This window comes from Anabrus simplex, chromosome 1 (assembly GCF_040414725.1).
Source record: "Anabrus simplex isolate iqAnaSimp1 chromosome 1, ASM4041472v1, whole genome shotgun sequence".
NCBI classification, from domain to species: Eukaryota; Metazoa; Arthropoda; class Insecta; order Orthoptera; family Tettigoniidae; genus Anabrus; species Anabrus simplex.
Window position 1 is genome coordinate 960,522,176 of NC_090265.1, and position 27,033 is coordinate 960,549,208.

A 27,033-nucleotide genomic window follows, 5' to 3' on the forward strand; every position below is an offset into this window, starting at 1 on the left:
AGCAACATTTTTACTGTTCATGGACTGACTGCATAAAGAATGGTATTATTGTATTGACATTGCTCATACCTGTCACTCTCAAGGATGCAACTCGGAAAGGTCAATAAATGTAACAAAATTATTCTAACCTATACGAAAGAACATACTGCACTATAAACACTACATCTCACCAGCAAAAGCAGGTATCAGAGATAAGAGTAACTAAAGTAGTTAAGTGCTTTTTCAAAAATATACACTATTTCAGATGTTGTCAAGGTTGATTTAAGAGTTCTGGAGACTTTTATGCCAGCTATGTTATTTGGGGAAACTCGAAACTTCCAATTTTGTTGTCAAACTCAACAAGTGCTTTCCATGATCCTTAATCCCTCAAGCCGGTTTGACGTGTACGTGTATGGACCTACAAAACATAAGCCAGGAGCGGTTTGACGTGTACCTGTACGGACTAGGCTAGTGATGTTTTAGATGTACATCTGCATCTAATACAGGCACCAGAAAATAGAATCAGTAGAAAAATTATGGAGAAGTAAGGGTAAGAATATTAGATGGATTGCAGAACATAAAGACGACATGGGAGAGTTGCATATTACAATAGAAGATTTAAAATACAAATAAATACACTCAACATACTGAAAGATAAACACACTAGACTACAGACAAAAATCAACAAGCAGAGAATAGGAAGAGTGATTCCAGAAAGAGAAAGAAAATTACGTTCGGAAAGGATGAAACAGCATTGGGCTGACAAAAAGAAGGAAAACTTCCATAAACCTGACTAAGTAGTCCTGTGTTGGCTAAAAAATTAAAATAACTCCCCCTTTTTTTTTTCTTCTCAATTCTCACCAGCAGTCACCCACCATTCCACATCTCTCAGCTCCCCTTCCTTCTCTTCCTCCTCCCATCTACAATGCATCTCTGTGTATTCTATTTCTTTGCTTTTGCTCTTTCAACTTTTTCAGTGATCCATATTGGAAAAAAATTAACATCTCAACACTTTCCCATCAACAGTATTCTGTTCACACTTATTTCAGCTGAACTGAATTCAAGAAGATTCTTCAAGTACTAGTATTTTAACTGTTTCACCTGGTTTTTGTGAAGTACATTCCTCAAATTGGAAGAAAACTTTGTGAACTTACACGAGATACGTGATCATGATGAGTGTTTAACATTCAGTTCTTTACTTGTCCTGCACTGCAATCAACATCATGCTTGCTTCATAAATTTTATCTGTAATTCATGTCGTGCCTTAACTTTAATGATTTTGAATGATGATGGTCTCTAGCAAGACCAAAACTAGTTTCTTCAAATATATGTAACTTTTTTAGGTTGCAATAAATAGTATTGAATAGATGGAAACCTTTTAGCTTTCGTTTTATATTATATTGCTCTTCAATATAGAATACAAAATTTATTACAAATGATGTCCGAGTAGATATTATTCTTGTTCAAGTCAGCGATAATAAATGCAGACAATATTCAAAACTATCTGGAGACATAGTTCTCTCTCAAAAGGGTGCTTGCATTTCAGATTTTTGCAAAATATTTAAAACCTAGCAAAATTTGTACTCATTTTCATAAAAAATGCAAATATCTTATTTGCATGAAATGTGGTAAATTAATGTAAAATTTCACTTTATTGCAACGGCAAAATATGTATGTAGGCCCCGATCAGTGGAAAGGGAAGGGAGCATGCATACTATAATGCAGTGACATATTTTAAATTTTGTGTGGCTGTTTCTAGCTGGGTGCAGCCCTTGTATGCCAGACCCTCTGAGGGTGGGCGGCATCTGCCATGTGTAGGTAACTGTGTGTTATTGTAGTGGAGGATAGTGTTGTGTAGTGTGCAAGTTGCAGGGATATTGGGGACAGCACAAACACCCAGTTCCTGAGCCAAGGCAATTAACCATTTAAGGTTAAAATCTCCGACCCGGCCGGGAATCGAACTCTGGACCAAGGGCCAGCACGCTAACCATTTAGCCATCGAGCTGGACAGATTGTAGTTACGATTAATGTACATAATGATGTTGCCCATTCCTAAACCTCCCCTCTCCCCCTGCAAGGATTTCCCTAGTTTGCTGTGATTGTTTCTTTTGTGCTTTTCATTTATTCTTACCTTTAGTGCAGTTCAGCTTAAGCCTCGGGCGAGTGCAGACGTATTGAGTGGAGGGTCCTGGGAGTGGGAGTAGGGAGTGGAAGTGCTGAGTGCAGGAAGGTAGCGAGGAGCTTACAGGCCATGTTTGGTGTAGAGCAGTACAGAGCGACCATAGGAAGATGGCAGGGAAGAAAGAAGAAGTGGAGCTAGGAGGGCGCATAATAGAAATAGAAAAGAAAGGTGAATTAATTCTATCAGCGGCGGTGATTATAATATTATGGATTGCGGGGGTCGAACTGAACCCGGGTCCGACCCACAGTGGAAATGAGAGCAGGGAAGACTTCGAAGAATTCAGAAGAGTGGTAAAAGAGGTGATTGTAGAAGTCTGCCCCTTTGAGCAAATCAAAAATATGATACAAAAGCAAACAAGGGAGTTTGAGAAAATGAAGATATTGTTCCGAGAAAGGGCAGAGGATACAACATCGCAAGTGAGGAAAAATGCCGAAGAAGTTGTAGCATTAAGGGAGAAAATATGACTATTGGAAGAGGAGACGCTGAAACTGAAAGCAGAAGTGGAAGCCAACACTCTAAATCGTAGGAAGAAATGTTTATTTATATATGGTGTGCCTGAAGAGAAAAAAAGAGGACTAAGTGCTTACAATTTATAAGGTGGTGGACCTAATACAAGGGAAAATGAAAATTAATTTTAGTTAAGTGGATATAGACGACGTGCAGAGTGGGAAGAAGGAGAGGTAACAGGCCGATCAAAGTACAACTGTTTTCTACGTTGATGGCGGATATTGTGGTAGGCAATGCGGGTAATATGCAGGGGGGAAAAAATATGGATCAAGAGGGACGTGGGAATGGAAGCGATCAGGAACGAGCAAATTCTTAGAAAACACATGATACGAGCGAAACTGCAAGGGCTGAGAGCAATTATCAGAGGACAAGAGCTGGTGGTGTCAAGCAACAGCCAGAGGAGGATCTGGTTGGTGAAACAATTGATGGACGTAGTAATGAAGATAAAACGAGACGAAGAAGCAGAGAGAAGTGCAGCGATCAGTGGGAAAGACAGGCAAGTGAAAGGCAGTGATATGGGGGAAGAGGGGGTAGGCAGTAATGTGAATACCAAAAGTATCAGTGTACGGTGTGAAGAGAGGCAGGAAGAGGTGCCAAGTGAAAATGTGACCATAAGCAGTGAAGAGGACAGGCAAGGAAGGGAAAGCAGTGAAGTAAGGGAAACGCAAAGGCTGGGAAGTGAAAACAGTGTTGTAAGGCAAGATCAGGGTAAACAAGTAAGGTCACAGGTAACCCGGCAGAGTGTCTGGCAGAATTACGATCAGAGTCGGAGCAGATGGAGAAATACAGACTTTACGGTCATGTGGGGAGCTACGAAAAGTAATGAGGATATTGTAACAAGAAGCAAAAACAATAAAAAAGTGAGTAAGTAATTAAGGGCATGATTGTCGAAGAAGTAAGACATGGAGGTGGTGTTCGTGGAGTTCGAAGTTATGATGGTATTTATTTGTGAAGGCTGAAATGTGGTGATGGAGAAGTGGTATGTAAGTTATGTTATAGGGCTGAAATGTGGTGTTGGAGAAGTGGTGGTATAAGATGGTGGATGGCAGAAGGTGAGTGTAATGGTCAAAGAAGTAGAGGTGGTATGAGGTGGAGTTGGTGTTATATTGCTGAAATGTGGTGTTGGAAGTTATTGAGGGCTTGGTATTTATGATTGTGTTATGATTAAGTTAGGTGTTATATTGTTGAAATGTGGTGTTGGAGAAGTGGTGATATAAGATGGTGGATGGCAGAAGGTGAGTGTTATTGTCGAAGAAGTAGAGGTGGTATATGTTGAAATGTGGTGTTGGAGAAGTGGTGGTGTGTTCATGAGTAAGTTGTAAGTGAAGGCGGTTTGGTATTTAATCTGATTATTTATTCCTGAATTTTTTTGATGGAGAGGTGGTATATGAGATGGGCTGGTGTTATATTGCTAAAATGTGGTCTTGGAAAGGGCGGAGTTGGATAAGTTATTGAGGGCTATTGCTGAAATGTGGTATTGGAGAAGTGGTGGTATAAGATGGTTGAAATGTGGTGATGGAGAACTGATATGTAGAGTTATTGAGGGCTTGGTATTTATGTGTTATGATTAAGTTATGATGTGTCATATTGCTGAAATGAGGAGTTGGAGAAGTGGTGGTATAAAATGGTTGAAGTTACTGAGGACCATTGTTGAAATGTGGTGAGAAGTGGTGTTATTTTGTAAATTTTAGATTTAGTAAATTTTGATTTGGTGGTGTATTGTGGAAGGTATAGTGATCTGAAATGGAAATTGTGGGTAAGATGTGGTATCTGAATCCGAGAGTTGGTATGTAGATGGTTTATTTATTGCTGAATTATTTTAGAGTTGGGAAGTGGTATTATTGTATTTGTGTTTGGTATTAGTAAGTTGATGTAATTGGATCATTGATTACTGAATTAGGGAGATTGAGAGGTGGTATGAGGTAATGTGTTGGTATTAAATGGTAGTTGTATTGATGAATGTTTGGAGTTGTAGAGGTGATTTTATTATCTATTGAAATGAAATGTGGTGTGGGAGTAGTGTTGGTATATGAGTGTTTGGTTTTTGTAGACGAAGATGGTTTGGTATTGAGATGGTTTTATTTATTGCTGAAATTTTTGGAGTTGGGAGGTGGTATTATTGCCTTTGTGTTTGGTATGAGTGCTGAAATTTTTGAAGTTGGAGAGGTGATTGTATTAAGTGGTGTCATTTTGTAAATTTTGGTTTGGTGGCGTGGGTTGTATTATTTTTCTATACCTTTTCGGTACAGTAGGTGGATTTTGTAAGAGTAAATGCGGGTTGGTAAATGTAGTGTATGGTGGATTGGAATGCAATTGCGGAATGTTGGTTGTTATGGTTTGGACAGTGAGTAAGCTAGAGAACAATGAAGATGACGTATGTGCTGAATGCACAAGGACACGTAATGAGGGATGGTTGCGATAGCAAATTTAATGCTGAGCGTGGCTTGGGTTTTAAATGAATCAAGCATGAGTAAATAAGGATAAGTTGCAATACGAGCGGTATTAATGTGTTGAAAGAAAAGTGGTATTTAAGGTGTGGAGGGAGACCAGTGTTGAGATTTGATTGTATGATTTTTCTTTTCCTTTTCTATGTAGGGTAGTATGGGACCAGCAATGAGGAATTGGGTCTAGAAAAGGGGCGTTTTATATTTTTATGTGATAAGGCTAACGGTTCCTCGAGGGAATCAACCATAGGCCAGTTGGTTTTTGAGTTATTTTCTTTTGTGTTAAGATTATTGTTGTAAACGTGGTGGCTTAGGTTGGATTATTTTATTGTGAACATGTATTTGGGGCTGAACGCCTGTTATGTTCTTGAATAAATACAATACAATTCTTACCTTTAGTGTCTCATTGAAAACTGTTTGTTTTCTTTATACAACTTGTATTATATACTAAGTTTATATTTCATAGAATGTTGTTGCATTGTTGTAAAAACTTATTTTATATTTATTTCAGGGAAGCATGTAAATATATTCAAGAACATCTTACAGTTAATGTGGAGGAATTAGGACGAGAGTGCATTGTCAACGCAGCCCAGACATCTATGTCCAGCAAACTCATCGGAGCGTATCCTTATTATATTTATTGCAGAAATTTCATGAATGTTCTCAGTGTTCATTTTGCTCTAATTTTTTCATAAGGAGCTTCATAATTATCACTACGAACTCATCATCATCATCAAGTTTCCACCCCAGTTTCCCGGGTTTGGTTTATGAGCGCTCTCCATTTTAGTCCATTCATGTACCACTGCTCCTTCAAGACTTCATCCCATTTGATTCCTTTGGATGTGATATCTTCCTTCACTTGGTCCAGCCATCTCCTCCTAGGTCTTCCAACAGGTCTCTTTCCGGTAATCTCAGTATGCAGCCACTGTTTTGCAGTTCTTCCTGTCATACGTTTGACATGACCAAACCATTGCAATCGTGCCCTAGTTATGGTCTCCTTCAGGGACTGATTTATTCCAGCTTGTTCTCTAATCTTCTCATTTCTTTACTTTGTCTTTCGTAGTCTTTTGAAGCATGCTTCTTAGAAACTTCATTTTGAAGCCTGAAGTCTGCTGTCATCTTTTTTGGTAGTTGTGCATGTTTCAAACCCATAAGTCAATATAGGGACAAAGTATGTTCGAAACAGAGTTTCTTTTGATCTTAGTGGCACTTGTTTATTCCAGAGCAGATATCGAATTGCTGATAGAATTGACTGGATTTCTAATTATGGTTGCTTAATTAAAGCTGTATTCTGCTGTCACTTGATATAATGCATCCAAAGTACTGATACTGGTTTACTGTTTCCAATTGTACACCCCCCAGCATTATATTATCTTCACTTCTCTGTCTATTAACAGACTTTGCAGCAGATTTTGTAGCACTTCCTTTCAGTCCATGTTTTTTCAGGTGATCATTCCACACGTTCTGCCTTTCGTGGGCTTCCATCTTGCTATTTCCTCAGATATCATCATCTGCAAAAGTAAATGCTTTATGATCCTTATTGGTGTTGTGCTTCATTTCTTTTATGATTTCATGCATGATAGTGATGAATAGTAATGGTGAAAGGGCACTGCCTTGTTTCACTCCTCTAGATGTCTGGAAGCATTCTGAATATCCATTTCCTACTTGAACACAGCTGTAGCAGTCATCATAAAGCTTTTTCATTCTCTGAATGAGTTCCATAGATACATTCTTCTTTTTAAGACACTCCCATGTTGTTGTAGGGACACTATCAAATGCTTTTTCAATGTCTAGAAACACAAATGTCAAGTTACGATCTTTCTCCCAGTGTTTTTCTAATATTTTCAGTGTGAACATGAGATCTATAATTCATCTGTCTGTATATATATATATATATATATATATATATATATATATATATATATAAAATAAAAGTTTTGTATGTACATTGCTCAGAATTTAAAAAGGATGGTATTTCTGTATCGGTCGTGTCCATAGTAACAAGGAAATGCACTTTCTAATTTTCCGTAATTCTGTCTGTATGTACACGCACCACGAGAAAACGATGGAGGATAATTTAATGAAAATAGGTATGTAAAGTCTGGAAATAAGTCGCTACAATCTAGGCCATAAATAATCTTATTCACGCTGAGAGAAATGCTAGTTTAGGGGAAGGCCTAACATTTAATTCTCAAATATTTGTGTTATTCATGGTCCACTCAACAAATACTTTTATCGATAAATCCTTTGTGATACATTTTTATTGTACCAGCTATTATTACCGAGATATTCATGAATTTGGATTTTTGTTGCTAAGTCCGTATCGGCGCCGAGTCACGAGAAAATGGGTAAACCGAATTTAATGAAAATTGGTATGTAAAGTCGGAGAATAAGAACTACTGTCTACATTATAATTAATTTTGTAAGACGCTCTAATATTACAGAGTCGGAAGAAAACTAAATGTGAAGGCCTATAATACGGAAAGCTCATAACATTGATCAACAATAACATTACATTGACCGTTGTTTGTTGTGATACGCTTTGTGTCTCTGTTGCCACTCATTTCCGATAGATGGGATTACCTCATCCCTGATAGATGGGATTACTGCTGTATACCAAGTATTTTTTTAAATTTGTTTTTCGTCGCAACGACAGATAGGTCTTATGGCGACGATTGGATAGGAAAGGGCTAGGAGGGGGAAGGAAGCGGCCCTGGCCTTAATTACGGTACAGCCCCAGCATTTGCCTGGTGTGAAAATGAGACCACGGAAATCTATCTTTAGGGCTGTAGACAGTGGGGTTCGAACCCCGTACCTCCCGGATGCAAGCTGACAGCTGTGCTCCCCTAATCGCACAGCCAACTCGCCCAGTCTTACAGAGTGTAACAGCCTGCCTGAATATTGGTGGGTAGTTGTTAGAGAGATAACTTTCTTCTTTAGTATGCCATTCCTCTGCTTCATAAATTTTCTGATACTAGTGGTACCGGTACATAACAAACTGGTTTATCATAGCATTCAAGCTATTCAATCGCTACTCTGATGCACTGATTGGAAAGAGCAGTGTCCATATTTAACGGAATAATTGCAGAGAAGTGTTCATGGCTCTCTGCGGCCTGGTCATTCCAGCTCTGGAACTTTGGACTGTTAGATCGGTGCCATAATACTGTTCGTTAAAGGTGAGGAAATGTGCAGTTTTTCATTTGATCGAGTATTTTATATGATAACTTTGCTTTTAATCGTTGCATTCCTACTGACGTTTTTGTAATGGCCTACGTTGACTTCCGTTAAGAAAACCACAAAGACAGTCTTTCTGAGAATCCCGTAGTGAAGCACAGTTACATCAGCTAGTCTTTCCTAAATCCATATTGTTCTTCTTGCAGTTGGGGTTCAATAATGTTACTTAATCTTTTCTTTAGAATCTTCTCAAATATTTTAAAACCGTAGGACAGTAAGGTACAGTGAAACCTCGATTCTCCGTTTTTCGAGGGACCATGAAAATAAAACGTACAATACGGGAAAACGGAAAATCCGGGAATGAATGAAAACCATCAACAATTTGGCTAAACATCACAAAAATGAAATATGTATAATTATAATCTTACAAAACTCCTAAACCAAACCAAACTACAGCCCCAGTGGGACTTTGCCTGCCAAGCGACCGCTGCTCAGCCCGAAGGACTCCAGATTACGAGGTGCGCATGGTCAGTGCGACGAATCCTCTCGGCCGATATTCCTGGCTCTGTAGATCGGGGTCGCCATCTCACCATTAGATAGCTCCACAATTAAAGGTAATCACGTAGGCTGAGTGGACCTGGAATCAGACTTATATCCAGGTAAAATTGTCTGACCTGGTCGCAATCGAACCCGGGCCTCTGGATGAGAGGCGGGCATGTTAGACCACGAAACCGCATTAATTACCGGTACGCGAGTTCAAAATCTCGATACTTTATATTCAGTTTTACAGGGGAATCTTCGTCAGTTTCCCGTGAAAACTTTCAGTTCAGCGACTTTGGTTAGGCTAGCCAAACTCTTCGAAAAATCTAATAACGCCAAGCCAAACGACAATCGACCACAAGTAGTTTTTAATTCTCTCATCTAATAAAATAAAGCACATTAGATACGAAAGCACCCAAAATGAATGCGAAATCCATTCATTTCTTAATCTTTCATTGTAATTTGGTCTCCGGTATACTGTTTGTAGTCAGTTTCTGGAAATCTCGTACCGCGCAAATTAGGCCTACGTCGACTTTTAAAGGTTATGTTGAACTCGAAAATATGGTTTTGAATGTAAGTATAGATTCTTAAAAGTTCTCGAATGCATTATATTCAATTCTGCGCGTCACAAATCCAATCAAATTGGAAAGATAAAAGAAATATCAAAACTTCAGAAATTACGGTTATTCGTGACCTTGAGGTCATCTGGAAAGCGCGCTCGCTGCACATGTCAGTACGAGTTTGAAATTATACCAACCATTTAAAATGTAACGTGCGCAAATAAAACGACTGCGGTTTTTGGTATTTTAACACGAAAACGTAAAATTCCCAGTCTTACATTAGGACCTAAACAGTACCGGTAATAGGCAATTCCAAGACCTCCCATGGCTTTCTTTTTTTAAAAATTACATTTAGGTGCAACATGTGTTTTTGTCTCGCTAACATAATCATGTACGATAATATCAAAAATACTGAATTTGTGTTAAGAAGCAGTTTCGATTCCTGCCTGAAAGCCCAGTTACTCTGCAGTGCCCTGAGCAAAGTGCCAAAAACCTCTTCGGCAGTACGATCGAAAAATGTAAAAATATGAACATCTAACCCTGGACATAATGTGGACGTTTTATAAGTGCGAACATTTGACGAAACTCGTTCAGTCTTCAAGCAGAGCTGTCGAAATGCGCAGTGTCTCCTTGCAATTGTTGTTGCCACTCTCTGCTTTATGATTTTCCGAGATTCTCTAAACAATACCACCCGAATGCGATGCTAAGATGGTCCCTTATGCAAGTTCACCGCCGATCGCTTTTCCAGTACCGGTACAGTACTTGCTTTAATTATCGCAGTGACGGGGCGTTAACGCCAAGATCCATAAATATGCCATAGCCATCTTTTTGTGAGATACAGTTTATTAAAAAACGATTGATCGAGGATTTAGCGTTGATGGGACTGGAATTTCTGGACGGTTGATCCGGGAAATCGTTTCTTCGAGGAACGGATAATGCGGGACTTTTACAACGTGATTTAAGTACGATGCTCGCGGGACCACGTAATTTGAACGCATATTCCGGGAAAACGTATTTTCCGGGAACGGATAATCGAGGTTCCACTGTAATCCCTCTATAATTGCTGCACTTTTTTCTGACTTCCTTTCTTGAACAGGGGAACTATAACTACCTTTTCTAGTCATCTGGTATTATTTTATCCTTCCATATTGCCCTTATCACCCTGTATAGCCATTGAATTCCTTGTGGGCCAGCAGCTTTAATCATGTCCGCACTTAGTTCATCAAAGCTAGTAGCTCGTTCATTGCACATACAGTACTTTTAAGGGCTGATTCTACTTCACTCCAAGTTGCTGGTGTTTCTTCAGATATATTATCAATGCAGCCTGACTGAATTTGTGCATCAGGACTGGAGTTCTTCTTTATACCATTGTATAAATTCTAAAAAAAGTACAATTTCATAATTTCTCTTGTTTCTGTGTCTTTCGTAGTGATGCTCCCATCTGGTTTCTCTAAAGCTGTTATTTGCTCATAATTACTCCTGGTATTTCTAATAACACTGTACAGCAATTTGGGTTTTGCTTTACTATCTTCTTCAAATTTATTTGTAAAATCAATTCAAGATTTTTGTTTTTCTTCTGCTACTATTCGTTTTGCTCGCAGTCTACAATCTCTGTATGTCTGTTGTAATCCACTCATTTTTAATTCATATTTTTTATCTCCTTTCTGAATTTCTTGAGCCTCTTTTGCTTCATTCTTCTTCTGAACTGCACTCTTTAATTCATCATTCCACCAGGCCGTTTTTCTTTCCTTTACTACTAGTTTTGCCAGATATTTCTACAGCAGTTCCAACAAGATATTTTTTGAATCTGTTCCACTCTGTATTTCCATCTTGTGTTCTGTCTGCAGGTATTTTGGAGGCCACCTTTTTTTTGTACACATCATTTTGTTTTCTACCTTTTTCAGTTCCCTGGTTTTAATTTTTGGTTTTCCTCGGCGTGTGGATTTTTACATTTTTGATGATTGCAAGAAGCAGTCTGTGGTCATTATTTAAGCTCTCACTTGGTACAACCTTATCACAAATAGATTGACCAGCATTTCCGTCAGGGTTCGGATTGTCCATCCCAACTATACCTTGTTATTTTGTGAGATAATTCTTTTTGAAACCAGGTGTTATTTATTTTTAAACCATTTCTCGCACAAAAATTCAGAAGTTTGTTACCTTCCTGGTTCCTGGTACCAAACCCATGCAGGCCCAACACATTTTCATACCCAAGTCGATCTGTTCCTACTTGTGCATTCAGATCACCCATCACTAATACATTTTCCACTCCTTCAATAGCTTCCTCCAGGTCGGATCAAGATTGCTTCTTTTCTTCTTCATCACATCCACACTGTGGGACATGTACCTGTATAACTGTTAACACATCCTTACTGAAGGCGACATCTTGTTTGATGATTCTGTTATTCACATGTATCACTTTACTTACAGCATCTATATCTTCTCTCAATACAAATCCGATACCATTCCTAGCTTTGGTTTTGTTGCTCATCCAGTGAAGTTTATATCCTTTCTTCAGTTGTTTTACTCCTGTGCCTTTCCATTTTGTCTCACTTATGCCAAGGATGCAAAGATTCCTCCTCTCCAACAAATCCACCAGTTCTTCACATTTACTTGTCAATGTAAGGATGTTTAGTGTTCCAATCCTGTGTTTGTTTTTCTTGATTTGGGATTTTTTGCATAACATTGTAAAAGATCATCAGCTTTTCGGTCATCATACGTTACAAATGTTTGAGAAGATTTGTTATGGAAACACTAGATATGATTCTTTCAGACATGACTGAATGTTACTTAGTGTTACCCCAGATACAGTTAAAACTATATCTACCATTTCTAAAGATGAGAGAAGAGTATTAAAAGGTCTGAAAGAATGCGAGAGATCAAATATGAAAGCCTTTTCCCCAGGGACTTATAAAATAACAGTGCACTGAAACGTCTTGAGAAATACCAGACAACAAATGTGAAAACATTTGCAAGGGAGGTCATAAAAATATCAACATATTACTGTAGATCACACTGTTTCTAAAACAAATGTTAGTAGAAGCCTTCTATTTTTTACCAGTAGGTTATTAAACATTAGTTTCTGCTCCCACTCTTAGACAGTGACTTGGAGGTTACATTCGACTATGTGCAACTGCGTGAGAATGACTTTGGCCACCATTTCGAATCCAGTCGCAACTTGGAGCGAGTTTTTACATTGGCACCACCTCTGTGCACTTAAAGATGTGGAAAAGAGTCCACTTTCTGAAAGATTTTAATTTTGTCTTCATAAATAAAAATTTCACCACTTTTTCCATATCCATAACTAGGCTATCTTAAGACAAATATGAATCACGCTAGTCAACTTAGCAAGATTATGTTCCTAATCCAGATGTAGGCTGTCACTGGATCAATATTTGCTACCATTTACTACACCACTGAACACAAAATAAATTTCTAACTTCTGAATGAAATGCAAAATACAAGCACAAAGAGGTTCACTGTGTTATTCAGCAATCTCACTGCTAACTGGTAAGCAAAACTAATATTCCTGAGGCTGTTGGCTTCCTCCCTGAACGTGCTGCTTATCCTGTGAAGCTTAGGAATTCAAGGCTTTTTCCCTACTGTTTTACATCTGGGGTAATATTAAAATCTCATTCCTTGCACAATTGACAACATTTTCTGGGTTAGAAAAAATATGGTTGTACTAAGTGATAATGGTGCAAATTCATGACATAAGTGAGGTATTTTTATGTAGGACTTCAAATTTGTGATGTGCTAAGCAGGAAAATATGTTAATGAGGAATGCACTAATGAGGTTTCACTGCTTACTTAACAAATTAGCAATACAGTTGAATGAAATTCACAGGCTCTGTAAATCTGATGATGCTATAAAAGTGGTTCATGGAGAAAATGATTGTATCATAACTTTATTAAAGAAGAGTACCAGTATAAGAAAATTTTGGGGACATCGGAAATGAATTTGTTATACTGAAATAAGTTAACTCTTAAGAACTAACCTGTTGCTATCTCTATTGTAGGCTCTACATTACTAAAGATAAAAAAGTTTAATATTTAGTAGATGATGGGAAAATTAGGATGAATGTAAATTAAGTAATGATATACACGTGACCCAAATTCCATTAACGTTTGACGAGGCAATACTTCACAGAATATTGGAGGTACAGAGAGGTAATAATTGACACACATGATTGGCATGGGGTTTTATTGACACCAGAGTAAAGTACACAAAATGACCAACAGATAGTGCTTCACACAATACACAAGCAATAATTAGCATAATTGAGGTTGAGCAAAATACAATGTTCTGTATAACACATGCTCAACATCATAGGTAATACATTTCATTTTATTCCGTATTGAAGAGCAATATAATGTCAAACAAAAGCTAAAGGTTTTCACCTATTCAATAGGTGGAAACCTGTAGCTTTTGTTTTACATGCTCAACATGTCTGCAGTCATTAGTCAACAATATATGGAGTCGAGGAACAATGTTGTGAACAATACTGTACAGTATATCCGGAGGTATGGTGAGAAATTGCCGTCAGAGGTTGTATTTTAGCATGACTAATTAGGTCAGACAATCGTGGTAGACTTGCAATTTCAGGTAACCCCACAGCCAATAATTATACGGATTGAGGTCAGGGTTCTGGGGAGGCCAAGCATGACATGCCGCGATTGCAGGCGCATCTCTCATGACTGCTCCTTTTATACAGTACATGGACCTCATGCGGCATCACTAACGTGTTGCTATCAAGCTCCATCTGTTGGCCTGTTTGTGTACTCGTTGGTGTCAGTAAAACCCCATGTCATGTGAAGCATTTGTGGCCATTTGTACCTGATGTGTTGCTGTCCAGTGTCATCTGTTGGTAATTTTGTGTACTTTATTTTGATGTCAATAAAACCCCATGTTATGCCAAACGTGTGTTAATTATTACCTCTCTACTTCCAATATTCATGAAGTATTGCCTCATCAAATGTTAACACAGTTTTGGGTCATCCTGTAAAGTAGGTGTTCTGTACATCTTCAGCATATCAAATTTTACACTGGTCCAGTATACCATTTTCTGGACTTCAGTTTTTGAGAAAGTCTTCTGAACACTCCTCAGTGTAATCAATTACTGCACACAAATTGAAGACAGATTCTGGCACATCACTTCATGACAGAAAAAATCTTGAAGACTGTGCCACGTTTGTTGCCTGCATAACAGTTAAACTGTCAAACATTTTGAGGCATTCGTCATTTTCCACCTTAACATCACATGGATTTCTGTTGCTCATAACATCTGCCACAATTTCATGAGCAGTGATTTTTTTTATTGCACTAACACATCACAGTCAGCTTTGATGTTGTACCCGAATGTATGGACAGAAGATAATTCAACGACCATGTGCCTGTGCTCTATGAATGCAAAGTCTTTCATCATCTTCGCCCATCATCGTGAGCGTTTGTATTTCGTCATGGATTAGTCTCTTATCTGCAGGGTGTAAATTTCAAACAACTGATACAAGTACAATGAATTCCTTGGACTTTTCTTTTCGAACATATAACCCAACAAAACTGGAAAAATATGGCATTGTTGTCCTAATGTTGTGTGAATCAGTCAGTGGGTATATTTGCAACTTTGAAATACATTCTGGGCTAGTGAAAAAATTGGAGGAAACTATATTGTCAGTGATGGATCCTAGTCTCAATATGTGGCATCATGTGTATGTGGAACAGTTAGGTCTTCCTCAGAGTCTAAAATATGTAAAACTGTTAAAGGGAAATATGAAATTTCAGAGAAAGAAGGATGCACTTGTTCAAATATGGAAGGACAAGCGAGATTTGTGGATGATTACAATACCTTCATCTACAGTGGAACCTCGATTATCCGTTCCCGGAAAATACGTTTTCCCGGAATATGCGTTCAAATTACGTGGTCCCGCGAGCATCGTAATTAAATCACGTTGTAAAAGTCCCCCATTATCCGTTCCTCGAAGGAACGATTTCCCGGATCAACCGTCCAGAAATTCCAGTCCCATCAACGCTAAATCCTCGACCAATCGTTTTTTAATAAACTGTATCTCACAAAAGGACGGCTATGGCATATTTATGGATCTTGGCGTTAACGCCCCGTCACTGCGATAATTAAAGCAAGTACTGTACCGGTACTGGAAAAGCGATCGGCGGTGAACTTGCATAAGGGGCCATCTTAGCATCGCATTCGGGTGGTATTGTTTAGAGAATCTCGGAAAATCATAAAGCAGAGAGTGGCGGCAATTGCAAGGAGACACTGCGCATTTCGACAGCTCTGCTTGAAGACGGAACGAGTTTCGTCAAATGTTCGCACTTATAAAACGTCCACATTATGTCCAGGGTTAGATGTTCATATTTTTACATTTTTCGATCGTACTGCCGAAGAGGTTTTTGGCACTTTGCTCAGGGCACTGCAGAGTAACTGGGCTTTCAGGCAGGAATCAAAACTGCTTCTTAACACAAATTCAGTATTTTTGATATTATCGTACATGATTATGTTAGCGAGACAAAAACACATGTTGCACCTAAATGTAATTAAAAAAAAAAAGAAAGCCATGGGAGGTCTTGGAATTGCCTATTACCGGTACTGTTTAGGTCCTAATGTAAGACTGGGAATTTTACATTTTCGTGTTAAAATACCAAAAACCGCAGTCGTTTTATTTGCGCACGTTTCATTTTAAATGGTTGGTATAATTTCAAACTCGTACTGACATGTGCAGCGAGCGCGCTTTCCAGATGACCTCAAGGTCACGAATAACCGTAATTTCTGAAGTTTTGATATTTCTTTTATCTTTCCAATTTGATTGGATTTGTGACGCGCAGAATTGAATATAATGCATTCGAGAACTTTTAAGAATCGATACTTACATTCAAAACCATATTTTCGAGTTCAACATAACCTTTAAAAGTCGACGTAGGCCTAATTTGCGCGGTACGAGATTTCCAGAAATTGACTACAAACAGTATACCGGAGACCAAATTACAATGAAAGATTAAGATATGAATGGATTTCGCATTCATTTTGGGTGCTTTCGTATCTAATGTGCTTTATTTTATTAGATGAGAGAATTAAAAACTACTTGTGGTCGATTGTCGTTTGGCTTGGCGTTATTAGATTTTTCGAAGATTTTGGCTAGCCTAACCAAAGTCGCTGAACTGAAAGTTTTCACGGGAAACTGACGAAGATTCCCCTGTAAAACTGAATATAATGTATCGAGATTTTGAACTCGCGTACCGGTAATTAATGCGGTTTCGTGGTCTAACATGCCCGCCTCTCATCCAGAGGCCCGGGTTCGATTGCGACCAGGTCAGACAATTTTACCTGGATATAAGTCTGATTCCAGGTCCACTCAGCCTACGTGATTACCTTTAATTGTGGAGCTATCTAATGGTGAGATGGCGACCCCGATCTACAGAGCCAGGAATATCGGCCGAGAGGATTCGTCGCACTGACCATGCGCACCTCGTAATCTGGAGTCCTTCGGGCTGAGCAGCGGTCGCTTGGCAGGCAAAGTCCCACTGGGGCTGTAGTTTGGTTTGGTTTAGGAGTTTTGTAAGATTATAATTATACATATTTCATTTTTATGATGTTTAGCCAAATTGTTGATGGTTTTCATTCATTCCCGGATTTTCCGTTTTCCCGTATTGTACGTTTTATTTTCATGGTCCCTCGAAAAACGGAGAATCGAGGTTTCACTGTACTAATAGAAATGGGTAAAATTGACAAGCGTACATTAAGAGAACAGTTGACAAAGATGCCCAAAGCTTCAACAAAGCAATGATGACTTACTGAATGTTTTACTTCAAAGAGGATGCTTCCAGTCAAGTGTTCTCTAAATGAAATGGAAAAGATAGCACTTATTATGCTCCATGAATGAACATTTCAATTTAGGAAGTAAAGGGCATTGCAATGGCAGGGATGATTTGCCTTCATAAAAAGCATCCTGTCTCTTTTGAAATAAAACTACAGTATGTGAGATACACTTCAGGGAATGCACAGTCCATAAAGCACTCACTGAAGCAGTGGTACATGGTCCAGAATTTTTTCTGTCTGAAACTTGCTTTAATGTGTATACAGTAGAACTTTGATAATTAGAAATCAGTTAATTCAAAGTACAGCCTAATTTGAAGCAGCTCTCATTCCCAGAAACATGAGGTATGTTATTTAAATTGTTTAATTTGAAATATGGGTAATTCGTAATTCGAAGAATAATGCCTGTCCCATTACCGAATTCAGACTTTTAATTCACACTGCCTTTTTAATTTATTTTACGCCCACATAGGAGCACTGAAATCAATCTATATACAGTCAAGTTTTATGAGTATTGGTTACAAATTTGGTTCATGTTTCTTCTTTTGTTCCCAGAAATGTTTAATTCTCTCCAACCTGGTTGCCCGTTCTTCGTCAGTTATGTTGTACTGTTTGAGTGTATAGGTCTTCATTTCAAGTCTTGCGTCGTTATTTGTCAGGATCCTTCTCTGTTTTCAATTTGTTGAATTGTCACGCCTAATTCATTTAAATCTTCTTGAACTTCTTTGAACCGGTGATTTTTAGTTTTACTATTCCAAAAGTAGTTGAATAAATGTTTGAGTATCCTAGTCTCTGGTAGTCGTGATATGTGACAGAAAAAAGCAACTCTTTTCCGCATTGTATATCTATTATAGACTCGGTCTCCTGGTATGCAACTTCATTAGTTAGTAATCACCATTGTCCATCTACTTGGTGTTTTTTTTGTTTAAAATTGTTCTAATGATTTGTCTATCTATTTTCTGTAATTTCAAACTGCCTTTATATTACAAAAATAGTCTCTTTTTTTCAGGGTAATTTAAATTCAAAATTTATCTGAGTCATGATAGAATGAGTCTTCCGGAATGTGCTGGGGTAGAATTCACTATTTTCACTCCCGTGTGTCTAGTGTCTATAGTGTGCTTTCATATTTGCTAAGTTCGAGTAAAATCTTGATTCTTTTGTATTCAGCATTTTAAGGAACACCATAATATCACTTAGCAGGCAGTGTGCAGAGAAGCAGAATCTGCGAACACCAGCGAAAAAGCGTGACTCATATAATCAATTCGTACGCACCGAATATTGTCATTGCCGATGAAACTGCATTGTTATTTGTAATGCCGAGCCCGAACTGACTTATGGTTTTATAGGAGGGAAGTGCCAGCCGGGAAATCGTTCAAGTGGGGGGTCATTGCACTGTGTTGCAATTCACACGGAAGCGAGACTTCTTCCTCTCGTCATAGGGAAGTTCGCTAAGCCACGATGTTTTAAGAGCGTCGGGCACTTTCTGTGCAAGTACGGGACATCTAAACTGCATTCAGTACAGTAATCCAATGAATAAAGGACTTGCACAAGGGAGCCAGCATAATTTGTACTTGTCTTTTATCGTGTGTTTTTTTCTTTCGATGCGTGAGGTTATGTTTGCCTGTGATTTATTCAAGTGTGTTATTTGAATAATATAAATGCACCTTGTTGGATACATTTCAGGAATAAATTTTTCCATGGCATTTGAAAGGTCTGAATGGTGAATCAAGGTGATTACATCCATTAATGCGCCTTAGAATACTTTGTGATATGGCAAGGGTTCTCATTCTTGAATTACGAGTTAAGTACCATGGCGGGAATTTGTACAAGGATAGGTGAGTCACTGTACTGTGTTCGAATGCAGACGGAAGCAAGAGGCCTTCTCCCCTCGTCGTAGGAAAGTTTGATAAACCACGATGTTTTAAGGGCATCTGGTACTTTCCTTGCAAGTACAGGACATCTAAAATGCATTCAGTTCAGTAATCCAATGAATAAAGGACTTGCTCAGGGAAGCCGGTTTAAATTTCTCCTAGTCTTTGAATCATGCTTTTGTTTTCTTTCGTTGCGTGAGGTTATGTTTGTCAGTGAGTTATCAAAGTTTAATACTGTAAATGCACCTTGTTGGATACATTTTGGAAATCGTTTCTTTTCCATGGCATTTCAAAGTTTTAAACTTTGAATGAAGGTTAATTGCATGCAGTACAGCTCTTAGAATATTTTTTGATGTGGCAAGAGTTGGCATTTCTGAATTAGGAGTTGGTGGTTAATTCAAAATCACATAATTCGAAGTCTGATTTTTGCATCCCAACAACTTCGAAGTAACAAGTTTTTACTGTATATGAATCTATAATTATATCCTTGACTATTCTGTAGAGATGCTGAGTTCTTTTCCAACATGGTAGTTGATGCTGCTCAGGCCGTGAAGATCTCTGATGGAAAGGGAGGATCCCTCTATCCTGTAAAGGCTGTCAACATCTTAAAGGCTCATGGTCGTAGTGCACGGGAGAGTATTCTTGTTGCGGGATATGCTCTCAACTGCACTGTAGCATCTCAAGGTGAGTATTCCATTTATCTGTACAATGCTAGGAGTAATGAAATGGCTATATACTTGACATTCCAATTAGAAATCAGTTAAGCAGTGTACTTCATATGGTTCTACATGTTCGTATTAGAACTGTAACCATTGCTATTTTCCCATATTTTACAGTGTCAAAGCTCTATATTTTTTACCTTGTAGAGTGGGGGAAAGGTTTGTGTGTGTTTGTTCATCTCGAATAACTTGTGAACCGTTCTAGATATCAATATTCTGTAGTACTAGTACCAGCGGGCTCATTGGACTTGCAGTACTTTTTCTTGAAGTTGGTATCATCTGAGTGATGGTTATTATTCTTTTAAGAGGAAGTACAACTAGGCAACCGTCCTCTATATGACACTAATCAGAGAGAAAAAAACGGAAGGATCCGATACTTCAAAAAATTATATCGGCCACGAAGGGCGTGAAAATGAGTCTCCCCTGGCCTCGATACCTAATACCATTGGGGTCAGAAAAGAACAAGTTGACCACGGGAGGTCGGATAGGATAGACGAAAATGAGGAGCCTGGCAGGCACAAGTAAGTGCAAGCAATGGCAGGATTCAGCTAAGGGCCCCTGTGGTTGCCAACCCACGCTCCTAAGTTGAGAGCCACTGGGGCCCCATTTAGTCGCCTCTTACAACAGGCAGGGAATACTGTGGGTGTTATTCTACTGCCTCCACCTACAGGAGTGAATATCATCTGACGTAATAGTGCTTAGTTTTTTAAATAGAACTACACTGTTTGTACACATAACCTTAAATGTATAAACATTAGAAATTCAGCACTGCGATTCTTCTGAAAATAGGGCAAGTTACTTCTCGGGAAAATTTAATTTACCGTATTTACCCGATTAATCCCCGCTGTCAAATAATGCCCGCACCCTCATTTTAGAAAGGCTCATTTTGAAAAAATGAAATGAACTAAAATTCCTTTCATCGGAAGAGTAACTTAGGCATAAACAAATATTTCGTATCACTCCGCTATGAAATATATTTTCCATGAAAATGAGCAATTAGGTCTACTTACGTGATAGGTATTTCATTAATATGAACTTGCAATGGGCTCGATTCCCTGTAGATGGGAAGATTCTTTGTCTCTTGCATCACTAGAATCCTCTCCTAAATTACAAGTTTGTCACACTCCACGTTTAACGCCCGTAGGCGTCTGGAATATCTGTTTGAAGGATAAAATCACAGCGACGAGTAATATGATCAAGATTATGCAATTAATAAACGTCAGACACATTTTAGGTTATCTAAAGCTTCCGAACATAACCTGGAATTCCCAACACATAGGTAGGCCTAAAATGAATTCTCGATTATAGCTAATATCGTGTACGGTACATGACTGGGTGACTTTTAATGAAGAATGAAGGAATACTGACTTATTGTTTGAGTGACGTACAATATGTAGGCTATGATTGGTTTAACTTATTCCCTTTGTTAATGCTTTCTGCCACCAAGTTCAATAACAGTTCACTCTCTTGGAAACTCATATTAGGCTTTCTTCTCCGTTTCTGCTCATTAGTGGACATAATTTATGCAAATTATTTGCAAACCCCGATGGAATCAAAAACTTGTTTAAAATTCGATAGTGGCGGCAGCATGTAGTCATTTGTTTTCTGTACATCAGTATGAAAAAATGCGGTTCAAACTGAGATTGAAACGAAAACTTAGTTTTGGTAAACCGAGAAAATAAATTCTGTGGTGGATACGGAAGTGAGCGTTATCCGAAATAATGACATATCAGAGTTTTGAAAATCTAAGATAACGGCAAAAGTTACCGACGTTGGTGAACACCTGCCTAAAACACTCCTCACACGTGGTCTCTTTTTACTGGACAGTAACATGACCGATAGTGGATAATTCTTTTTGTGCAATGTAAACACTTGAAATAGACACACTGGCAAAATCTGATGTTAGTTTTGCGATACACTTAAACGTCGTTAATTCAAAGTCTTTGTAATACAGAAATCGGACTTCCAATTATGTGATTTCAAATTAACAGCCATCTTGTAACACTCACCAGTTTTTGCTGATTCTGCTTTTCTGCATACTGCCTGCTACGTGATATTGTGGCTTTCCTTAAAACGCTGAATACAAAAGAATTACGATTTCACTCTATTTTCAACTGTGAAACACACTATAGACACACCGAAGTGAGTGAAAGTGCGGAAAGCTACCCCTGCACGTTCCGGAAGACGCGTTCTATCGTGACGTGGATAAATTTTGAATTTAAATTACTCGTAAAATACGGTACTATTTAAAAAATATGTAAAGTCAGTTTGGAATTAAAAGTCTGAATTGTTTTCTGTTATATGACATATGGGGACAGTTTTCTTCCATATACGGTTGCACGAAGCATAACTGTACACTCAGCATCGAAAACTAAGTGAGCCAGGAGCGTGTTGGCAACCTTGATGCAAATAAAACACGCACCCCAGTTTTGTGCCTCGAATTAAAAAGAAAATATGCGGGGATTATTCGCGTAAATACGGTATTCAAATTTGCTTCATTTGCTAGCTTGGGGCTGCCCTGTTCAATTGATGCTGTGTATGAAACAGCTAGCTGTTTACATAGTTGCTCCATCTTCTTCTGACAGAAAGGTATTCTCTCTATTGTGCTCATAACTACACTATGATAAAATGTGTGATTTAACATCTTTAAAATTGCCGTAGGTAACAGGTAAAGCAAATATAAGACTTCCCTTAGTCAATACTTGTTCTTTTCTGATCCCAATGGCAAAGAATCGAACCATTTCTTCTTTTTGCCTTCCTTTTGGTATTAAGGTGCGATGATTGCCCAGTTGTACTAGTTGTACTTTGAAAAATAATACTCCCTTCCACCACCTCCATTTGTTTACAACATTCAAATTAGGCCTTTCTTTTCATTTACTAATGTTTCTTGTTATCTTGCTACTTTTCCCACAACTTGTTAGGGATGTGTTGTAGAGAATATCCTGCATGTCTTTTTGGGCCAATTTTACAGGCAGATGTTCTTCCTGACATCAATCATGTTTATTTTCTTTTTTTCCTAGTATATATTTTTTTTTTGCTAGTTGTTTTACGTCGCACCGACACAGATAGGTCTTACGGCGACGATGGGAGAGGAAAGGGCTAGGAGTGGGAAGGAAGCAGCCGTGGCCTTAATTAAGGTACAGCCCCAGCATTTGCTTGATGTGAAAATGGGAAACCACGGAAAACCATTGTCAGGGCTACCGACAGTGGGGTTCGAACCTACTATCTCCCGAATACTGGATACTGGCCGCACTTAAGCGACTGCAGCTATCGAGCTCGGTTTTCCCTAGTATTAGCACCAAGGTGGGTCGGCAAAGATGGGTTAGGAAAGGACTAAGACGTGGAAGGCAGCAGTCATGGCCTTCATTAAAATGAAAATGGTGTGCAAATGACAAACCATGGAGGGCTACTGACAATGGAGTTCAAACCTTTCACATCCCAAATGCAAGCTAACACTAAACAACCCACGCAATGCAGCTAGCTCGTTTAGTCCTGTGTTGATTAATGCCGCTTCAGAATAATGTTGTCTCATAGAACTTGTTGCATTCCTGTCTTTCATTTACCTGTTACCTATGGTGGTGTTAAAGTTGTTAAATCATTCATTTTATTATAGTGTATTTATGAGCACAGTTTAGAGAATACCTGTGTGTAAGCCGTGCGGTTGAGCTTGCATCCGGGAGATAGTGGGTTCGAACCCCACTGTCGGCAGCTCTGAAGATGGTTTTCTGTGGTTTCCCCTTTTTCACACCAGGCAAATGCTGGGGCTGTACCTTAGTTAAGGCTACAGCCGCTTCCTTCCCATTCCTAGGCCTTTCCTGTCCCATCGTCGCCATAAGACCTATCTTGTGTTGGTGCGACGTAAAGCAAATAACAAAAAAAAAAAAACCTATGTGTAAGAGGGCGAAGCAACTCCGTATGTCAACATCTATCTCATGTTTCATGCTTAGCGCAAACTGAACAGGACAGTCCCCAGCTGGCAAATGAAGCACATTTGAATACATGAAATTTTCTTTAGGCACTTGTGTGATTTTGCAAATACAGTAGACGTCCGCTATAACGAGTACGGCATATAACGAGAACTCCGTTATAATGATGGCTTGTGCGCGTCCCTTCAAAATTCCTAATTAAACTGTGTATTACCCTTCGGTTACACCGAGAGCCCTTTAACTGACGCATCCGTTATTACGAGCGATTATGCGCGCTCGATTTTTCCGTTGCCGATATTTATGCACCCAGTCATTATACTGCATTCGATCGATCATCTTCGGCACCGTATCGTTTCTCGCTATGCCCACCGGCGAGCTCTCTCGTCGACATTCAAAGGCAATGTCGGAGTCGATTAGTAATACCCGTCGACTGCTCTTCCGCAAGGAAAATGAAAGAGAACATATTTTCGTAATAAATGCATAAATAACTTGTCCGATAACCGTTGTTAACCCGTTAAAGATCATCTCTTAATTTTAATGCTAAATACCGAAATTAAGTAAGAATGAGATAGGCCTACACCGCAAGATATGGCAGAGTGCGTCATTGATTACGAGGTTAGTTTATATTTTCTCGCGTCCGTTAAATTACGGAAAGGCTATTATCATGTAAATTTATGATGAGTAGGTTCTCTACTGGCGTTTGAAGTATGTAATCATCATACATATGGTACAGTTAAGTTAGGATAGGGGACGCTATTTGAATAACAAAATTGAAACGTTTGCCACAAAGTGCGATCGATCATCTTCGGTACGGTATAGTTTTCGCGCTACTTGCATTTGCGAGCTCTCTCTTCAACATTCAAAGGCGATATTGGAGTCGGTTAGTAATACCCGTCGACTGCTGTTCTCTAAAGAAAATTCGAAATGAAAGAGAATAACACGTTTTCGTAATAAATGTGTAAAATAACGTGGCCGATAGCAGCTGTTAACTGGTTAAAAATAAAGGTATGATGGTAATGGTATACTGTATACTGAAATTAAGTAAAAATGTGATACACCTCAAGATATGGCAAGATGCATCACTGATTTCAGAGGATAGTTTATATTTTCTCGCGTCTAGTTGAATTTCAGAAAGCTATTCCCATGTCAATTTTTTTTGCTATTTTCTTTACGTCGCACCGGCAGAGATAGGTCTTACGGCGACGATGGTATAGGAAAGGCCTAGGAATGCGAAGGAAGCGGCTGTGGCCTTAAGGTACAGCTCCAGCATTTGCCTGGTATGAAAATGAGAAACCACTGAAAACCATCTTCAGGGCTGCCGACAGTGGAATTCGAACCCACTATCTCCTGGATGCAAGCTCACAGCTGCGCGCTCCTAACCGCACGGCCAACTCGCCCGGTATGTCAATTTTTAACGAGGAGATTATCATTTCTCTACATGCGTTTCAAATAGGTTTTCATGATAGGTACATATACGGTTAGGTTAGGTGAAGCCGTTTGAAGAAAACTGAAATGTTTGCCACAGAAGCCTCTGGAGTGGTACCGTATTTCTCCGAATCCGAGATGACTTTTTTTTTTTAGAATCTCATGTGAAAAATCAAGGATCGTTTTGCATTCGTGCCCTGATAGTAATGAACACCACTGGCAATTACCGCAGTAACCACGCTGTTTCTTTTCGCCACGCCGCGTGCGCAGACAAAACTTGATGACAATAAACGACCGCCTCTTTATCATGTATTGCTAGCCGCGGCGACCGGTTGTACAATGCCTGTGTGTAACGTCACTGGATCTCGGGAAATAGTGAAGAGAGAATGACATTCTATTATCCTCTACAAAACCGTTTCTTAAATTTGCAGAATGGCATCAAAACATGCGAGCCTTCGAATTCTTAGAAAGGCCACGGCTACTCAGTACCAGAATTATATCGCGTCTGCTGTACCTGGCGCTTAGTAAAATTAAGTTTTATGGACAGCAGGAATATTTTCGTGATGGATCGTCGTATTGTAAAGATACGTGGAACAGGTATTGCCGGCAAATTTTCAACGGGTTCTCGTCGATATTGATGCCAACTTTAAGTTAATGGCTATTAAACACTCGGAAATGTATAAGAAATGTGCAGCCACAAGAAAATACGGCATATGCCTAACTAAAGTCAATATTCGGAGTTACCGTTAAGACAGATAGCTTAAAAATGCGTACTGCACAAAAAATGCATTCAGTGGCCCGCAACAAAGACGCTTTAAAGAAGCCGAAGGTGAAATTTTGAGGTATGTGCACAAAAATGCAAGGGCGGAATTGCCATACCGCGGCGCAATAAACTCGTTCGTTGACTTTCAAAGTCCGCGATTACGACCTATACATCGCTATCCGCTGAAGTTGGCCGAATCCGGCAAGCAAGACGTGCATGTGGCGGCAGCCAGTTATATCTGACGCTGAGTGAAAGTAAGTTTTATAGTAAGCAAGAATATTTTCCTGATGGATCGTCGTAGTGTAGAGGCGCGTGGAATGTGTATTTGCCGGCAAATTTTCAGCGAGATCCCTTCGATCTTATGATGCCAATTTTAAGTTAATGGTTATTAAACCTGCTAAAATAAAGCATAATTGTACAGCCGCAAAAATAGGGCATAACTAAAGCCAATGTTCAACGTCTACAAATAGTCTAAAAATGCGTACTCTATAAGAAAGACAACCATATGATTTTACAAAGCACTTTTTAAGCCTCATTAAACATTTTTGAAGGAAAAAGTGGGGGTTGGTTTGGATTCAGAGAAATACGGTAATATATTTTTTCCGATGAAATTAAACACACGCTTTCACGTAGTATCGGATTTCGAAAAACAACAAACAAGTAAGCCGTATTGTGGATATTATCCGCGAAAACGCAAGTTTTTAACAAACTGATTGCTATTTCATACTCATTTTAATACGATTGGGGGTTTTCCCGATTTTTACAAAAAATCTGATATAATGACAATCCGCTATAGCGAGTAAATTTTTCGCCGTTATGAATTCTCGCTATAACGGACTTCTACTCTAATCATGATACTGAATTTAAAATTTCGTATGTTTAAGGCTGTGTGTAGAAAACAGTGTGGTTCCATTTAAAAAAATAATCTTAGTACAATTATTTAATTCATGCAGAGGAGTGTGCATTTTATTAACAGTTAAATCTTCAGGTACAATCTGGCGGTCGGGATTATCCTGCAAGGAATAATGCAAAGTTTGTACTCTGAATGACATAATGATTTTGTTTATTGATGACATAATTATGATGTTCTATGAAGTATGAAAGCTTAATAGGG

General features: G+C 38.8%; 1 protein-coding gene across 1 annotated transcript in view; it reads left to right on the forward strand.

Moving 5' to 3' along the window:
• The window catches only part of CCT1 (chaperonin containing TCP1 subunit 1), a 249,867-nt gene that overhangs the window by 44,213 nt on the left and 178,621 nt on the right, over positions 1-27,033 (forward strand). Inside the window, exons 5-6 of the mRNA XM_068225314.1 lie at positions 5,624-5,734; positions 19,589-19,770. Of these exons, the coding sequence (XP_068081415.1) occupies positions 5,624-5,734; positions 19,589-19,770 (293 nt within the window). The remainder of the gene's footprint in view (positions 1-5,623; positions 5,735-19,588; positions 19,771-27,033) is intronic.